This window comes from Sphaerodactylus townsendi, linkage group LG03 (genome assembly GCF_021028975.2).
Source record: "Sphaerodactylus townsendi isolate TG3544 linkage group LG03, MPM_Stown_v2.3, whole genome shotgun sequence".
NCBI classification, from domain to species: Eukaryota; Metazoa; Chordata; class Lepidosauria; order Squamata; family Sphaerodactylidae; genus Sphaerodactylus; species Sphaerodactylus townsendi.
In genome coordinates this window covers 145071395-145090543 of record NC_059427.1, presented here as the reverse complement: position 1 = coordinate 145090543, position 19149 = coordinate 145071395, and the positions used below count along the sequence as shown (strand labels likewise).

The 19149-nt window shown below is 45.6% G+C and overlaps 1 protein-coding gene across 1 annotated transcript in view; it reads right to left on the bottom strand.

The window, feature by feature from the left end:
• The window catches only part of DNMT1 (DNA methyltransferase 1), an 81723-nt gene that overhangs the window by 25768 nt on the left and 36806 nt on the right, over positions 1 to 19149 (bottom strand). The window contains exons 18-22 of the mRNA XM_048487463.1: positions 17677 to 17792; positions 9920 to 10124; positions 7889 to 8022; positions 5251 to 5424; positions 346 to 567 (exon numbers count right to left, since the gene is read on the bottom strand). Of these exons, the coding sequence (XP_048343420.1) occupies positions 346 to 567; positions 5251 to 5424; positions 7889 to 8022; positions 9920 to 10124; positions 17677 to 17792 (851 nt within the window). The remainder of the gene's footprint in view (positions 1 to 345; positions 568 to 5250; positions 5425 to 7888; positions 8023 to 9919; positions 10125 to 17676; positions 17793 to 19149) is intronic.

The following is a 19149-nucleotide window of genomic DNA, read 5'->3' as shown; positions in this document are numbered from 1 at the left end:
TTCAATGGGAGACCACCAAGGGCTAGTACTTGGATGGGAGACTGCCAAGGAAGTCCAGGGTTGCCATACAGAGGCAGGCAACGGCAAACTACCTCTGGACGTCTCTCAGCCTGAAAACCCTACAGGGTTGCCATAAGGTGGCTGCAACTTGACCACTTTCCGCCACCGACAGAGACCCTGACAAGCCTGTCCTTCTCAGCAAAGCAGCTGTTCTGTTCACACACACACATTTAAAATGACGGCAGTGGGGGGAGAGAGTTTCATTCGAAGAGTCCCCGAAATTTTACGACTCCAAGACTGACCTAACCTTCACACAGAAATCGGACCACGCAGACCGCTTCTCACCTGTAAAGCTTGTAGACCCGCAGCTTGATTTCTGCCTCGTTGGGTCGGCCGTTGCTGCGCATGTTGCAGAAGATGGCTTTGATGCGGCCGATGCGGTACGGGCCAGGGGCATCCTGGTTGCTGCCTTTGATGTACTCAGAATATTTTCGGTAATGCTCTGGGTGCAGCTCTTCATCCACCGCTTCCTTCCTCAGGCGCTTGACGGGGCTGGCCAGTCTCAGACTGGAGAGAGGGAAACATGAATCCATAATAGAAAGTCGGGGAGGATGCTGGATGGGACACAACTTTAAGGAGCTGCTAGAGCTGTTCCCATTTTGGGGGAAACTTTAACGGTCTGTTCTGAACACATAAGAACATAAGAACTAGCCTGCTGGATCAGACCGGAGTCCATCTAGTCCAGCTCTCTGCTACTTGCAGTGGCCCACCAGGTGCCTTTGGGAGCTCACGTGCAGGATATAAAAACAATGGCCTTCTGCGGCTGCTGCTGCTCCTGAGCACCTGGTCTGCTAAGGCATTTGCAATCTGAGATCAAGGAGGATCAAGATTGGTAGCCATAGATCGACTTCTCCTCCATAAATCTGTCCAAGCCCTTTTTAAAGCTATCCAGGTTAGTGGCCATCACCACCTCCTGTGGCAGCATATTCCAAACACCAATCACACGTTGTGTGAAGAAGTGTTTCCTTTTATTAGTCCTAATTCTTCCCCCCAGCATTTTCAATGAATGCCCCCTGGTTCCAGTATTGTGAGAAAGAGAGAAATATTTCTCTCTGTCAACATTTTCTACCCCATGCATAATTTTATAGACTTCAATCATATCCCCCCTCAGATGTCTCCTCTCCAAACTAAAGAGTCCCAAACGCTGCAGCCTCTCCTCATAAGGAAGATGCTCCAATCCTTCAATCATCCTCGTTGCCCTTCTCTGCACTTTTTCTATCTCTTCGATATCCTTTTTGGGATGTGGCGACCAGAACTGAACACAGTACTCCAAGTGCGGTCGCACCACGGCTTTATATAAGGGCATGACAATGACACACTATAGCCTCGAACTGATATCAATTCATTTTCACTCAAACTAGTTGATTCTCTGTTCAGACCCCTGACTATCTATTACAGGTCACTGCTGCTTCTGTTGAGTTCATTTTTTTGTCTATTTAAAACATTTATCAGCCACCTTTCTTTCCTTACAGAGCTCAAGGTATCTTACAACAGAAATAAAACACATAAAGGAAAACACATTCAAAACATAAAAACCCAAATCTAAAACCACAACTCAGCACGGTGGAACCAATTCCAGCCGGGCCACTACTATGCACACTCCCTTAAGACTGTGCAGTTATATTACAACACTGGAAGGATTAATGCCCAACTCTGGTAATCCAATGGATTGAGGACCATACAAATGTATCACTGTTTGATTGTATGGCACACACAGCACAATTGTAAATGGACATATTTTTTACATTTTGGAAACCTTTTTACAGAGGCTTATTTTTTTTCCATTTGAGGTAGTCAAAATAAAAATACAACTTTTTTGAAATATCTGAGCAGGAATAGCCTCCTGTGTGTGCACACTTTACACATTTGGAAAACAATCTTCCCAAATCTTAAGAACTCAGGAATGCCATAAATAGACTGTCTGAAGCCTGGGAAAGTTTAGAACAGCACCTGGACAGCAAACTTTCTAATAACGGAGACACAATTTGTCCTCTTCTCTTTCTCCGGCAGTGAATGAGCCAATCAGACTAGTTAAAAAATAGCCCACACAGGAAATGGTCTTAGACTCAGCCCACTCAGACTCAGCCTATCAAGGTCAATACAGTCTTACTCAGACTCCTAGCAATTCTCCAGGGTTATCAAGAAGAGGCCATCTCTTATCCACTGTAACCTCCTCCTGTTCGTTACAGATTCCAGGGATTGAACGTGGGAACTCTGGCATTCAAATGAGTTCTTCTACCACTTCAGCCACAGTCAAATAACTTATCTGCAAAGTGATGCCAAAGGTAGATTCTGCTCGCCTTTGTACCTTGGCCTTTCCTTGGGGAAAACAAATATATCCAACTATTTATATTTCCTTTCTGAACCCAAACTCCGACGTGCAATCTCCCTGGCAAGATGTGCCATCATGCCATCTTCCTTGGGGTCTGGTAGGGAGATGAAAATACCACGCCATGAAAGGCTTCGTATTTGTAGCATGAATTGTGAAGAGTCGGTTCATCATATCCTGCACCATTATGCTTTATATAATGCAGCTAGGGGGATGTTCCTGGCACCTTTGCTGATGGATAACAGCATTCTTACAGACCAACAGAAAACCCTCTTCCTTCTGGACAGTGGCTCAAGAGAAGTCTTAGAGTTGACTGCCAGGTTCCTCTGTATTGTAATTGCAAGGCATTCTTAATGTAACCTTTGAAACATTTTATTCAGTTTTTAATCTATAATTTTAATGGGTTTTATCTATCTATCTATCTATCTATCTATCTATCTATCTATCTATCTATCTATCTATCTATCTATCTATCTATCTATCTATCTATCTATCTATCTATCTATCTATCTATCTATCTATCTCTACATAGATAGATAGATAGATAGATAGATAGATATAGATAGATAGACAGACATATAGATAGATAGATAGATATAGATAGATAGACAGACAGACATATAGATAGATAGATATAGATATATAGATATATAGATATATAGATAGAGATATAGATATAGATATAGATTTATAGATATAGATAGATAGATAGATAGATAGATAGATAGATAGATAGATAGATAGATAGATATAGATAGATAGATATAGAGATAGATGGATTTCTATTTTGTTATATGCTCTTTTATAATTTCTATCTTTTTAAAGAATGTATTATTGTTGTTATTTGAATGCCATTAAAAGTTTCAGTTCAGTTCAGTCCCCCCACTGCAGAGTTTTAGTCGGTGGTCAGTCCACAACCGTTCAGTCTGTCAGTCCGAAAAGTTTGTTGATTCGGTGTGAAAACGAATGATTCAAGCCTCAATAGGTGCATTTTTGCTGCCTACGTACAAATGTATCAAAAAGCTACCACCCACTCATAGAAGGAAAGGCCAGTTCACATTTAATTCCTCTATTAGTTCACTGATGCTGTAACACACCAAAGTAAAATACACAGTAACATACAAGAACCACGCTAAACAAATTAAAGGGATGGTTGTGGTGGGTTTTCCGGGCTGTGCGGCCGTGGGCTGGTAGATCTTGTTCACAGTGTGTAACAGACTTCTCTCTGTGATGCACCTCTGAAGATGCCAGCCACAGATGCAGGCGAAACGTTAGGAACAAGATCTACCAGACCACGGCCACACAGCCCGGGAAACCCACCAGAACCAGTTGAATCCGGCTGTGAAAGCCTTCGACAATAAACTAAAAGGGTGTTCTCTAATCTCCCAAAAATACACTGATCCAGTCTGCCCTTGCCAGTCAGAAGAAGAGTTGGCTTTGATGCCCCACTTTTCTCTGCCTTTAAGGAGCCTCAAGGCGGCTCACAATCATGACGCCTCACGACAGTCAGTTGACCAAGTGACCCGCCAGTTGACCGACGGAGCCCTTCGGGGATCAGGCGGTATAGAAATTGAATAAATAATAATAATAATAATAATAATTACATTTTGCCTCTCCAGCACATATGACAGAATGCTGTGGGACTTGAAAGTCCGTTACTTATTATTTATTTTGTTTACAGCATTTCCCCGCTGCCTCTTCAGGATCCTGCTCCAGGTGGCTGACACTGAAAATCCACAGTATTGTAATGCAAGCCATTCAAACGCAAGCAAGGAGCCCCGTGGCGCAGGGTGGTCAGCTGCAGTACGGCAGCCCAAGCTCTGCTCACAGCCTGAGTTCAATCCCCATGGGAGGGAGGCAGGTTCAGGAAGCCAGGCTGACTCGGTACCCAGCTTGCTGGGGGTAAAGCGTAGATGACTGGGAAAGGCAATGGCAAACCACCCTGTAAACACAGTTTGCCTTGAAACATCATGAATTGACACCACCCCATTACCCGGTCTTGCATAGCAGCTACCTTTACCTTTGCCTAAAACACAAGCAGCACAAAAACTATCCATAAAACAGAAGCCAACCATGAAAAGGTATTTAGAGAGAGGCCGATTCCGCACGGAGGCGGAAGGGGTCGGGTCGGCGTAGTCCACGCCGACCCGACCCCTCTGGGACCGTTCGCATGGACGGTCCCAGAATCGGCTCTGCGCCGTCGTCAGAGCGACTTACCGGTCCTGCGGCCCTCCGGCACATTGCCGAGGCCAGGGGACACGCCCCCCTGCCCTGCACGACCGCTCCAGAGTCGCAGGGCAAAGGGGGCGTGTCCCCAGGCCTCGGCGACGCGCCGGAGGGCCGCAAGACTGGTAAGTCGCCCGGTCGGGGAGGGGGAAGGCACCTGGAAGTCGCTGCCGTTCGCATGGCAGCGGCTCCAAGCCGCCGTTTCCTGTATACCTCACTTGCCAAGCGAGGTTTGGAAACGGCGGCTTCGCGCCAGTCGGGCGGGGTGGCTGCGCAGCAGCTGCGCCCCCTGTGCGAATGGCTCCTTGGGGACGGCGTTTTTGCCGTCCCCAGGGCACCATAAACCGCCCGTGCAGAAAGGGCCATAGTTTCAGACAGCAGCCATGTTGATCTGGCACAGCTAGATCCGAGTAGCATCTTAGAGACCCACAAGATATGTTGGGATATAAGCTTTTGAAAGCCAGAGGTCCCGTCATCAGAATGTGAATCTAGAACCTAAAGACAAAACCCCTTAAAAGCTGGCGAGGTTTTCTAGCCTGATCACTAAAGCCATCCCTACCTGCAAAACTGTTTCCAGCCAATCCCGGCTGATTGCAAACCTTCCCCCACCGAATCAAGTCACTTCAAGAACCAACCTGAACGAGAAAGCATCCGGCAGGAGGAAGACTCCGTCCCCAACTCGGAACTGCACTCCGTTCTTGGTGGCCAGGCTATAGTACATCTTCCCATCCACCTCCTCCCGTGGCTCCAGGGCTTTGGGGATTTCCTTCTGCCTCACCTCATCCAAGCGAGTGCAGCTCATGCAGAACCTAGGGGGAAAAAACACACACCCCAGAATGGAACCAGGATTGCCAACCTCCAGCCAGGACCTAGAGATCTCCTGGAATTACGAGTGATCTGAGTACATTGATGGTACTGTCAAAGGCTTTGACGGCTGAAATCAATAGGGCAGTGGTGGCAAACCTTTGGCACTCCAGATGTTATGGACTACAATTCCCATCAGCCCCTGCCAGCAATTGGCCATGCTGGCAGGGGCTGGTGGGAATTGTAGTCCATAACATCTGGAGTGCCAAAGGTTCGCCACCACGGCAATAGGGTGTTGTGGGTTTTCCGGGTTGTATGGCCATGTTCCAGTGGCATTTTCTCCTGACATTTCGCCTCTGAAGATGCCAGCCACAGATGCAGGCAAAACGTCAGGGGAAAATGCTACTGGAACACGGCCATACAACCTGGAAAACCCACAATACCCTACATCCGTGGTGATGAACCGACGGCACTCCAGATGTTCATGAACTACAATTCCAATCACCATGGCGAATTGGCTGATGGGAATTGTAGTCCATGAACATCTGGAGTGCCACAGGTTCACCACCACTGCCCTACATTGATGGCGCTATATTACAGAAGGTTGTTCACGAGGGCAAGGTTAAACACATTCCCATCAGAAAATCCTAGCAGTAGGTCAACTGGGATTTCTGATTCTTTTAGAGTATGTTCTTGCAATGCTCAGGATACCGAAACTATGTCGCACATCCGCTTATCATGTCAATATTATCAGCATGAGCAGCAGCAAAGGAATTTTTTTTGAACTTCTGTTAAAACTGAGAGACAGATCAGATTGTTTCTGTATTCGATACTTGTTGGGAGGAAAAAATCCTCGTGTAACACTGGAGGTAGCAAAACATTTGGCAGAGGTTTTTAGATTTAAAAATCAGAGAACCCCCAAATCTGTATTTTAAAAATGAAAACTGTATGTAAAACTTAAAGAACATAGATGGCAAGACAGTCTTATTTGGGGATTTATTTGTATATGGTTTGTTTTATGTACATGGGTCTATTGACTGCAATAAATTTAACTAACTGAACTGATCTTTTGGATGACCGAGATCAGTAACCCTGGAGAAAATGGTTGCTTTGAAGAAGAGGAGTTTGGATTTATAGGTTTCCTACTTCCATGTATCTGAAATACACCCCGAGGGATTGTGGATTTCTCTTTACTGTCAAGCGGCAGAATAACAAGACGGCTGCATGTTGCATTGGTCAAATACAGAGAATACTCATTTTCTATCCTTTTTACTTTTGTTAGCAACCGGATCTTCTTTCTGTTTCCAAACTACCTATGAAAGACCCTCTCTTCCCACACATCCATGCGAGCCAACTATGGTCACCAGGTAGTCATCTGTTGGCTATCCCATCGCTCAGGGCATTGGCCAGAACCCAGCCTTTTCCATTGTATCTCTGGCTCTATGGAGTGGACTCCCTGAAGAGCTGAGGACCCCCCCCCCCTTGGAGATCTTCAGGAGGTACTGCAAGGCCTGCCTGTAAGGCTGAACACCACTCAGACCAAGTCAACATGAAAAGAAGAACTTTGTTGATTTGGGTCGCCTTTGCTACAGGGTGCCGGAACTGAGGATTCTTGTCCTCAGTTCCAGTATTTCTTCTATTTACAAAAACAGACGGCAACCAATCAGCTTTTCCCCTCCCCCCAGTTCCTGGTCTCTCATCGGTTCTGACAGAACTACATAGTTTTGTTTTGCCGTAGCTCCCCAGCTCGGTTTCCCCGCTCTAACGGAAAAAGTCGGGAGCTGGTGATGGCTGGGAATTGTAGTCCTGACAACTGCCCCTTTTCCAGGCCTCTTGACGGGGTTTGAATGACAAGCCTTGCCCGTGTGCGTGCGTGGGGCAATAGGCCCTCGCACAGGTGTCAAACTCGCGGCCTTCCAGATGTTATGGACTACAGTTCCCATCATCCCCTGCCAACATCATGCTGGCAGGAGGTGATGGGAACTGTAGTTCATAACATCTGGAGGGCCGGGAGTTTGACACCTATGCTCTAAGGCAGAGGTCTTCAAACTATGGCCCTCCAGATGTTCAGGAACTACAATTCCCATCAGCCTCTGCCAGCATGGCCAAGTAGAAGGGCTGATGGGAATTGTAGTTCCTGAACATCTGGAGGGCCATAGTTTGAAGACCCCTGCTCTAAGGCTTCTGTACCACTGCACAGAAACTCACTCTCACTGAGCAGAACTGAGCTGCCAGCGAGAGCTTCTCCTGCTGGGCGGCTGCCAAACATGCGTGGCATCAATATGGTGCCTGCACAGTTGTGGAGCTCACGGGGAACATTGGAAGGTGAGGGATTTTTACGCTTGCACTTTTCTCTCTGGTTTCAGCTGGGAATGTTTTAACTGGAACTGCAAGATGCCACCAACTATTTTTTTTAAAGGCATTTCTAAACATTTTCATAAATAATAAAATTAATCCAGCGGGACTCACTTGTATTTATTGTCCTCAGAGGGCTGGGTCTTCGGGGGAGTTTCAAACCTGGCATACTCTTGATCGTACCACATCTGGTAGAAATACGTCCTGCCATCGTCTTCCACCATTTTGATTTCCACATCGAGTCCTCCCTGCAAGCAGAAATAGCGGGGTAGGTGCGCGAAGATCATGTATGCAAGAGAGGGAACTTCCATGAGGAAATCAGCATGAGAACACAGTGGCTGCTGCTGCAGCAAAGCTGCTCGAGGCCTTTCTGAAAGCTTATCTGAGGGACTTCCTGGTTGGTGGAACAGCAACACATGGGCCTTACTCAAAGAAACAGGCCTCAGAAGAGTATCATGGGAGAGGTTCACCAGGACCATCAGGGTAAGGGACAAACCCATCTAGATATTAAAATGGCCATCATCCTGGAAGTCCCTATCCTAATGCTCAGCTTCCCAAATGGTGCGTAAGCATTTGTCAGTAGGAATAAAATGGTGCCCCAAAGTGCGACCTTCTCTTTAGTCCGGCGGTCCCCAATGTGGCACCTGTGCGCACCACGATGCCTTCCAACACTTTTCATGGTGCCTGCCAAAGGTTTTTGGAAAGTAGATTTGTAGCAGTAGCAATGAGATCACTACCCTTCTCTTGCTGAGGTTGCAAGTCAACTGAGAGTTCCGGCTCTTTTCAACTGGTGGTTGTGGGTTTTCCAGGCTGTGTGGCCATGGTCTGGTTTCACCCACATCTATGACATCATGGTAAGCTGTGTTTCTCTAGGTGGCACAATGTAGTACCTGTTCTGTCCACCTCCCAGATGGGAGGCGGATGAGGCACATTTCCATGTGTTTGGATGGAGTTCATCTGCAGTTGTATTTGTATGTGTCCTCGTAGTTTGAATATGCATGACTAATCTCAAATACCGGAGTCAGGTGAGGGGGAGGAAGGAGAAGTTTGTAGTAGTTTGTGGATTGTTGAATGGTGTTTGAAAAGTTCCCTGGTTTTTGGTCTTGGTGCTTTTTACTACCGGTAACCAGGTTTTGCTTATTTTCAAACTCTCTTCCTTTCTATTAAACTGTGTCAGTGTCTGTGGATTTCAGTGGCTTCCCTGTGTAATCTTGCAGGTGCCGGAGACGTCGCAGGTGCCGGAGATATCAAGAACTCCCAAGTCACCAAATACAAGTTCTCGACACCTCTGACAGCGAACCCTGGTTAGTATTTCACAGAAGGACCGCCAAAAACAAACATGGATGGGTTCTAGAACAAATCAAGAAGGAATGGTTCCTAAAAGCAAAAATGACAAAATTGAGGCTATTGTACTTTGGTTACATTATGAGAAGAAAAGAGAAAGAGGGTGATGCTAGGAAAACGTGAAGGCAGCAAGAAAAGGGGAAGACCCAACATGAGATGGATGGACTCCGTAAAGAAAGCCACAGGCCTCAGTTTGCAAGGTGTGTTAACGTTAGGATGTTTTGGAGGACACTGATTCATACGCTTGCCATGAGTAACAGACGGGACCTGAAAGCACTTAACACACACACGGTATGTGCAAAATGTTTTGGAAGTAAAATTCTTTCAACAGAGTCCCCACTGTGAGAAAGGTGCAAGAGAATCCCAGTCTCTACTCTGTGACTTCAGCTTCTACAAATTAGGCATTCTCACGCAGACACAAAGCTGTCCTCTACTCAGTCAGACCATCAGTCTGGCAGAGTCAGTATTGCCCACTCTGACTGGCAGCAGCTGTCTTTCATATCACCTCCTACTGCCGTGGTGGCAAACCTTTGGCACTCCAGATGTTATAGACTACAATTCCCATCAGCCCCTGCCAGTATGGCCAATTGGTCATGCTGGGAGGGGCTGATGGGAATTGTAGTCCATAACATCTGGAGTGCCAAAGGTTCGCCACCACTGTCCTACTTGGTCCTTTTTAACTGTGGATGGCAGTGACTGAACCTGGGACCCCGGCCACTGCCGCATCTCCGCTGAAATACCTTGTTCAGAGGATGAAAAAGAACAGCCCTCTTGCAACAGCCATACGGTTTAGCGACGTACCTCTAGAGCCCAGTTCTCCGAAGGAGCTTTATAGATGACGTTGACTTTGCCATGGATGTAAGAGAGCTGCATGTCTTCACACTCATCCACCAGGAAGAGCTCCAGAGGATCGGAAGTGGCTCCCAGGACAGTGTCGGTGCCACGGCAGAACCAGTGGACGTGGAACATGGGCTCGTTGTTGGCATCCTCCCACATGGCGGTGATCCTAGGGAAATCGGAGAGAGGGGGCAGGAGAGGGAAGAGCGGATGAGTTCCCCAAAAGCGTGGTTGGCAATAATTGTTTTGTCACAAGCCTCCTCCTGTGGAAGGAGGGCCCAGTGGAAAAAGTCCTGAAGGACGTAGGTTGGGGGCGGTACGGGGGCCTTTGGATTCCACTCCAATCTGGTGGAATGTTCTGTCCAGTAAGACCCAGGCCCTGCAGGACTTGACGCAGCTACGGTTTCACATCATCCGGCCTCCCTGTTTCCCACCATCTTTACTCCCCTCAGTATACTGGTTTATAGTGTGTGTTTCACCGTCATCTGGTTTTTAGATTATGTCTTAATTGCATTTACTAAGCCCCGCTGAGCCCACAAGGGGAAGGGCGGCATATAAAACTAAAAGACTCAACTAAGTTCTGGGCAAATGGTCAGGGAGGACCAAAAGACCTTCAAGAATCCTTATGACCTCTCAAATGTCAAGACCTGTTTTCTCAGTGGGTCTTGTCGTGTATCCAGGTGGGGCCAGGAGATTGTGCATTTGATGGATTTCTGTCTGCATTACATTACCGTGTTTCCCCGAATATAAGACAGTGTCTTATATTAATTTTTGCTCCCAAAGACGCGCTATGTCTTATTTTCAGGGGATGTCTTATTTTTCTGTGTTCTGTCGGGCATGCTTCCAAACAAAAACTTTGCTACGTCTTACTTTCGGGGGATGCCTTATATTTCGCACTTCAGCAAAACCTCTACTATGTCTTATTTTTCGGGGATGTCTTATATTAGGGGAAACAGGGTACATTGCTTTTGCTTAGGCAATTGCTGTTTTGCTAGCTGCTGGGATGTGTGGGCTTGGATGTAATGCTGCTCCCAGGACAGACATCTGGGCTGTTATCAAGAGGTTGGAATGGTGCAGGTTTGAGAAATCACAAAGAGCTGTTGCCTAGCAAGGGGAGGGGGAGGGTTGGTTGGTTGAAGGAGGGACAGTTGCTTCTCCCACTGTGGGCTTTGGGCACAAAAGTCAGACTTGACAAAGATTTCCATAGCGGAACCTGTCTGATACTGTCTTGATCCTCCTTGATCTCAGATTGCAAATGCCTTAGCAGACCAGGTGCTCAGGAGCAGCAGCAGCAGCAGAAGGCCATTGCTTTCACATCCTGCCTGTGAGCTCCCAAAGGCACCTGGTGGGCCACTGCGAGTAGCAGAATGCTGGACTAGATGGACTCTGGTCTGATCCAGCAGGCTAGTTCTTATGTTCTTATGTTCTTATGATACGTCTGTTGCTATGTGGGATTCGTTTTCAACTGTTTATTTGAGATCTAAGGAACATGATGCCAGTAAAACAGATCAGCATTGCAGTCCCCTAATCAGGGATGCCAACTTTGGGTTGGGAAATTCCTGGGGATTTGTGAGTAGCACATGGGGAGGGCAGCACTGGCGTAATGCCCATTGGGCAAGGTAGGCAGCTGCCCAGGGCATCACCTTATGGGGGGCATCAAAATGCTGGGTTCGTTTTTGGGTATTTTAGTGGTTTTCCATTTTTGGCCTGCAGGGGGTGCAGTTTTTAGGCTAGCGGCACCAAAATTTCAGCCTATCATCAGGAGACTGTCCTTATGCTACCCCCCAAGTTTGGTGCGGTTTGGTTCAGGGAGTCCAAAGTTATGGACTCCCAAAGGGGGTGCCCCTATCCCCCATTGTTTCCAATGGGAGCTAATAGGAGATGGGGGCTACAGTTTTGAGGGTCCATAACTTTGGCCCCCCTGAACCAAACTGCACCAAACTTGGGGAGTAGCATAAGGACAGTCCCCTGATGATACGCTGAAATTTTGGTGCTGATATGTCTAGAAATGCACCCCCTGCAGGCACCAATGTCCTGGTGCAAAAAGAAATTTGGTCGTGGTGGAGTGGCCGCCCATGGGGGGTGGGGTGGGCATCCAACTCAGGTTTTGTCCAGGGCTACAGTTTGCGCAGGGCTGCCTCGCTACGCCCCTGGAGGGCAGGCTTCGGCAAGGGGAGGGACCTGGAAGGGTATAATGCCGCACAGTCCGCTCTTTTTCTCCAGGGAAATTGGTCTCTGTTGTCAGGAGATGAGGTATAATTCTGGAAGAACTCCTGCCGTCCCCTGGAGTTTGGCATCTTGCTTTAGCAGACTGCAGGGGCAGAGCTGACAGGCATTGAGCCACCTAGAGAGTTGTCAGCTGAGTTTACATTTGCACCTGACACTTGCTCCTTCATAGCCGGCTCTCACAACTAGAATCAGTCTCTGGAACCAGCAGAGAGGAGAAGCAGTGGAGAAGAAGACTGGGCCAGGAAGAGCAGAGTGAGCTCTGGTGGGCCACTGCGAGTAGCAGAGAGCTGGACTAGATGGACTCTGGTCTGATCCAGCTGGCTTGTTCTTATGTTCTTATGTTCTAATACAATTGCACATACAATGAAAAGCAAGGGGTGCAAACCCCTGGACCAGGGATACGGTTGAGGCAGCTACGGGTTTAGATCATAAAGCAGTATGACCACAATAATCTCCGCTGGCACGTGGTGTCCGCCCTGACCTGGATGGCCCGGGCTAGCCCGATCTCATCAACTCTCCGAAGCTAAGCAGAGTCAGATCTGGTCAGTCCTTGGATGGGAGACCACTAAGAAAGTCCAGGGTTCCTACGCAGAAATAGGCCACGGCAAAACCACCTTTGGGCATTTCTTGCCTTGAAAAGACCAAGGGGGAAGCCACGAGCTGGCTTCGACTTTGTTTTTTTTATTTAAAATTTTTATTCTCATTAATTACAGAAAAGAAAAGAATCCAAGCAGAAAGATGGATCTTGTCTTCCTTACGGTCCAGGGCCCTGAGAGAGCCAACTAAGTTTTAGAAATCATGTTATATAAAATCGTAAAACATTCAACAGATTTTACAGCTTTTTAACATACATTAATTCGACTGAAGAGAGAATCTGATATTAGAGACAACAATAGCATGTGTTCACTATTATCAATTTCCAAAATCCTCCCATCAAATTATATCTACTCACTTCCCCCCTTAGATCATGGTGATCATATCCTATCCAGCACAGGTATGAGTCAGCAAGATAGAAATGATCTGACAGCCAGAGAACCGGTTCTAACCAGTTCCAAGTGACCTTTACAATGATTGGTTGATTGCAACAAAACAATCGAAAGCAAGTATAGAAATCCGAAAGGAAACGCAAACCGGGGAACCTCACCCCCGGAGACAACTTGCAAAGAAAAACTGTGATTTCATCTACCAGAGCAGCCACGGTGGCCCTACTCCATCTTTCTGCCACCTTAAATACTACCTTAAATATATAAACTGTGATTTCATCTACCAGAGCAGCCACGGTGGCCCTACTCCATCTTTCTGCCACCTTAAATACTACCTTAAATATATCAAACTGGCACATGTTTTCATCTGCTAAGAGGCAGCTCTGGTTTGGCCCTACTCCATCTTTCTGCCACCTTAAATGCTACCTTAAATATATAAACTGTAGTTTCATCCTACCAGAGCAGCTTCTGATTGGCCCCACTCCATCTTTGCCTTAAATGCTACCTTAAATATATAAACTGTGATTTCATCTACCAGAGCAGCCATGGTGGCCCTGCTCCAATCTTTCTGCCACCTTAAATGCACTGCCTTAAATATATAAACTGTGATTTCATCCCTGCCAAGAGGCAGCCGCGAGTGGCCCTACTCCATCTTTCTGCCACCTTAAATGCTACCTTAAATATATAAACTGTGATTTCATCTACCAGAGCAGCTCTGGTGGCCCCACTCCATCTTTCTGCCACCTTAAATGCACTACCTTAAATATATAAACTGTGATTTCATCTACCAAGGCAGCTCGGTGGCCCCACTCCATCTTTCTGCCACCTTAAATACTACCTTAAATATATAAACTGTGATTTCATCTACCAGAGCAGCCACGGTGGCCCTACTCCATCTTTCTGCCACCTTAAATACTACCTTAAATATATAAACTGTGATTTCATCTACCAGAGCAGCCACGGTGGCCCTACTCCATCTTTCTGCCACCTTAAATACTACCTTAAATATATAAACTGTGATTTCATCTACCAGAGCAGCTACGGTGGCCCCACTCCATCTTTCTGCCACCTTAAATACTACCTTAAATATATAAACTGTGATTTCATCTACCAGAGCAGCTACGGTGGCCCCACTCCATCTTTCTGCCACCTTAAATACTACCTTAAATATATAAACTGTGATTTCATCTACCAGAGCAGCCCGCGGTGGCCCACTCCATCTTTCTGCCTTACCTTAAATACTACTAAATATATAAAGCTGTGATTTCATCTACCAGAGCAGCTACGGTGGCCCTACTCCATCTTTCTGCCACCTTAAATACTACCTTAAATATATAAACTGTGATTTCATCTACCAGAGCAGCTACGGTGGCCCCACTCCATCTTTCTGCCACCTTAAATACTACCTTAAATATATAAACTGTGATTTCATCTACCAGAGCAGCCACGGTGGCCCTACTCCATCTTTCTGCCACCTTAAATACTACCTTAAATATATAAACTGTGATTTCATCTACCAGAACATTACGGTGGCCCTCCTCCATCTTTCTGCCACCTTAAATACTACCTTAAATATATAAACTGTGATTTCATCTACCAGAGCAGCTACGGTGGCCCCACTCCATCTTTCTGCCACCTTAAATACTACCTTAAATATATAAACTGTGATTTCATCTACCAGAGCAGCCACGGTGGCCCCACTCCATCTTTCTGCCACCTTAAATACTACCTTAAATATATAAACTGTGATTTCATCTACCAGAGCAGCCACGGTGGCCCTACTCCATCTTTCTGCCACCTTAAATACTACCTTAAATATATAAACTGATTTCCATCTACCAAGAGCAGCCGCGTTGGCCCTACTCCATCTTTCTGCCACCTTAAATACTACCAAATATATAAACTGTGATTTCATCTACCAGAATACGGTGGCCCCACGCCAACCTTCTTCCACCTTAAATCCTACCTTAAATATATAAACTGTGATTTCATCTACCAGAGCAGCTACGGTGGCCCCACTCCATCTTTCTGCCACCTTAAATACTACCTTAAATATATAAACTGTGATTTCATTTACCAAGGCAACTGGTGTCCCTATATCTTTCTGCCACCTTAAGTACCTTAAATATATAGAGCTGTGATTTCATCTACCGACAGCCCGCGGTGGCCCAACTCCATCTCTTTCTGCCACCTTAAAGACTACCGTAAATATATAAACTGTGATTTCATCTACCAGAGCAGCTACGGTGGCCCCACTCCATCTTTCTGCCACCTTAAATACTACCTTAAATATATAAACTGTGATTTCATCTACCAGAGCAGCTTCACGGTTGGCCACTCCATCTTTCTGCCACCTTAAATACTACCTTAAATATATAAACTGTGATTTCATCTACCAGAGCAGCCACGGTGGCCCCACTCCATCTTTCTGCCACCTTAAATACTACCTTAAATATATAAAGCCACGGTGGCCCCACTCCATCTTTCTGCCACCTTAAATACTACCTTAAATATATAAACTGTGATTTCATCTACCAGAGCAGCCACGGTGGCCCCATCTTTCTGCCACCTTAAATACTACCTTAAATATATAAACTGTGATTTCATCTACCAGAGCAGCCACGGTGGCCCCACTCCATCTTTCTGCCACCTTAACCATCTTTCTGCCACCTTAAATACTACCGTAAATATATAAACTGTGATTTCATCTACCAGAGCAGCCGGTGGCCCTACTCCATCTTTCTGCCACCTTAAATACTACCTTAAATATATAAACTGTGATTTCATCTACCAGAGCAGCCACGGTGGCCCTACTCCATCTTTCTGCCACCTTAAATACTACCTTAAATATATAAACTGTGATTTCATCTACCAGAGCAGCTACGGTGGCCCCACTCCATCTTTCTGCCACCTTAAATACTACCTTAAATATATAAACTGTGATTTCATCTACCAGAGCAGCTACGGTGGCCCCACTCCATCTTTCTGCCACCTTAAATACTACCTTAAATATATAAACTGTGATTTCATCTACCAGAGCAGCCACGGTGGCCCCATCTTTCTGCCACCTTAAATACTACCTTAAATATATAAACTGTGATTTCATCTACCAGAGCAGCCACGGTGGCCCCACTCCATCTTTCTGCCACCTTAAATACTACCTTAAATATATAAACTGTGATTTCATCTACCAGAGCAGCTACGGTGGCCCCACTCCATCTTTCTGCCACCTTAAATACTACCTTAAATACTGGCTTGTTTCATTCAGCAATTCCCAGTTTTGCAGAAAAGCCTATTCGGACTTATGAATGGATGGAACGGGACGAGTACGGATCATGCGATAAGTATTGATGTTTCTGAATGAATGTAATATTAGTTTATAATATTGATCACTAAAAATTGGTGTTATAATACACACTTCCTTGTTTTTCTTTGCAAGTTGTCTCCGGGGGTGAGGTTCCCCGGTTTGCGTTTCCTTTCAATGATTGGTTGAGCCATGTATAAAAGCAACTGTATTGTACTGTGTCTGTGTTCCTTAGGGAAACAAGTGCCTGGCGAAGCACTTTGTTGGACTGCTTAATATTCCTGCTTATTCTAAGTTGTGTATAGTTACTTGTACATAGAGCAACTCAATGGTAAAAGCCTTCTTTTGAATGAAACAGCTGTGTGGAGTTTTTCTTCATGGAGGTGGGGGTTTGCTGTACAAGACCACTTGTTCTACTCTGAGTAGCACCGCTCAATTCTGCTATCATTTTCAACACCATCTGATTGTACTAAAACCTAAATGAATTATTAATCTATTTAATTATTAATCTATTTATCACGCTTCAACCATATGCATTTCCCGCCATTATTGGTCTTCCTCTGAGCTGGCATCGACTTGGTGGTGCTTTACATACATGCTGTCCTTTCCACTGCTCTTCGATTTCTAAGCTTTTGCCATGCAAAAACATACACATCTGTAGAGAAATCAATAGTACCTCATTCTATTTCTAAGCGTTTGCTGTGCAAGAATGCACACATCTGTACGGGAATCAACCGTACCTCTGGTTCTGGTGGGTGTTCCGGGCTGTGCGTCCGTGGTCTGGTGGATCTTGTTCCTAACGTTTTGCCTGCATCTGTGGCTGGCATCTTCAGAGGTGTATCACAGAGAGAAGTCTGTTACACACTGTGTCCAGACTTCTCTTATAACAGACTTCTCTCTGTGATACACCTCTGAGGATGCCAGCCACAGATGCAGCCGAAACGCTAGGAACAAGATCTACCAGACCACGGCCACACAGCCCGTAAAACCCACAACAGCCAGTTGAATCTGGCTATGAAAGCCTTCGACAATACATTCAACAGTACCCCATTCAGCATGATGGCTGTTATGGCACTGAAATAAAAAGCTTGCCCCAAAACAGCCCCAGCAGCCTGGAACCAAATTTCAGTTCTAAGCCTGATATGCTACATGCACAGAACCATGTTCACTCAGATGGAGGCACCTTTATTCCTGAGAAAACACACCTTGCCAGGTAGAGAGCTTTCGTGGGGTCATCAGGGCTGACCGACACACAGTCGCCCACCTGCAGGGTCTCTGAATCAATGCACACCTTCTGGTAATAGTCCTTCTTACCGTCACTCTGAAGTCAGGAAAAAAAAATATTTTCATGGGAAAATGATAGACAGGTAAAACTACATAGCAAATGTACTAAATCTCTATTTTTTTCCTGGGTGCTCTCCTTTCCTGCCTGAAAACAAGCCCTTAAGCCGTGTTTAAGTGCCAAGGGTCCAGGCGCACAGTCCGTGTAATATACAATGTTTCACAATCAGGATAATTACATTTTAAGTTTTACTACACAAGTCTTCGTTCTTATCTACAGCAGATTATTTTGTCTCCCCTCGTCATGGCTTAATTGCTTGTTTTTACTTAGCTTTTCCAGCAGCGAAGCCTGGTTGTCTTTCTCCTTTCCTACCTGCAAGGTGAGCAGAGTTCTGTCTGGCCCCGCCCCCATCATAATTTGGTTTTTTGGGGGGGCAGTCTAGTGATGGGATTTCTTCAGCCATCCGAACTGCATCGTAATTTGAAAAGCCCAGCTGCCAATACAGAACTGTTGCATATTTTGGGCCCTGGGTTTAATTTCTGTTATGGATTTATGTAATTTACAGTCTAACCTTTTCACTGGGACTCAAAGATATATTACAAAGAGTGAGTCAATACATTGGGCAGGATGGATCATTCAGTTAACAACGCAATAGGATTAGAAGCAACCAGAAGTCTAAAAACAGAAACTGAAGGAAAGCATAAGTGCTAATGTAGGTTGAGTCTTAGATCTGTGTTATTTATGTTTGTAGTCCGCCTTTTTTGCCAAGACAAGAGGTGGATTACACAAGGGTGGATCAAAACAATCAATAAGATGGGATGTTCAATAAACTATAAAAAAGGATCAGGATTGTAGAAATCTGTAAGCAAGCAGAAGCCTAAAAACAGAATTGCAGCCAAGTGTGTTGACACAATACATTAAATGATGCAAAAATCACACAGCGGGATCCATCTTACAGTAGTACAGACCATAGTCCCTGATCATTTATTGAATTAACTGTGTGAATCATTTACAATGCTATCTTATTGCCTGCTTAGAAAAGCCATCTTGAATAATTCCATTTTGCGTAGTCTGCAGATGCAATCTCTTGGCCTCCAGTGGTAGAATACTGCTTTCCAAGAACACTGTCTGAATCAAGAGTGATCTCAGAAGGGCAAAACTCCACAGGTACATCAGCCTTTCTTGTACATATTCTCTGCCAGGGAATCTTGTATGTTACACAGAAGCCTGATTTATTTACTTCATTTATACATCACTTTTCTCTTCAATGGGGATCCAAGGCGGCTTACATAATTCTCCTCTCCTGCATTTAATCCTCACAACAATCCAGTGAGGTAGGTTATGTTGAGAGCATGTGGCTAGCCCAAAGTCTACTAAGCAAGTTTCCATGGCAGTG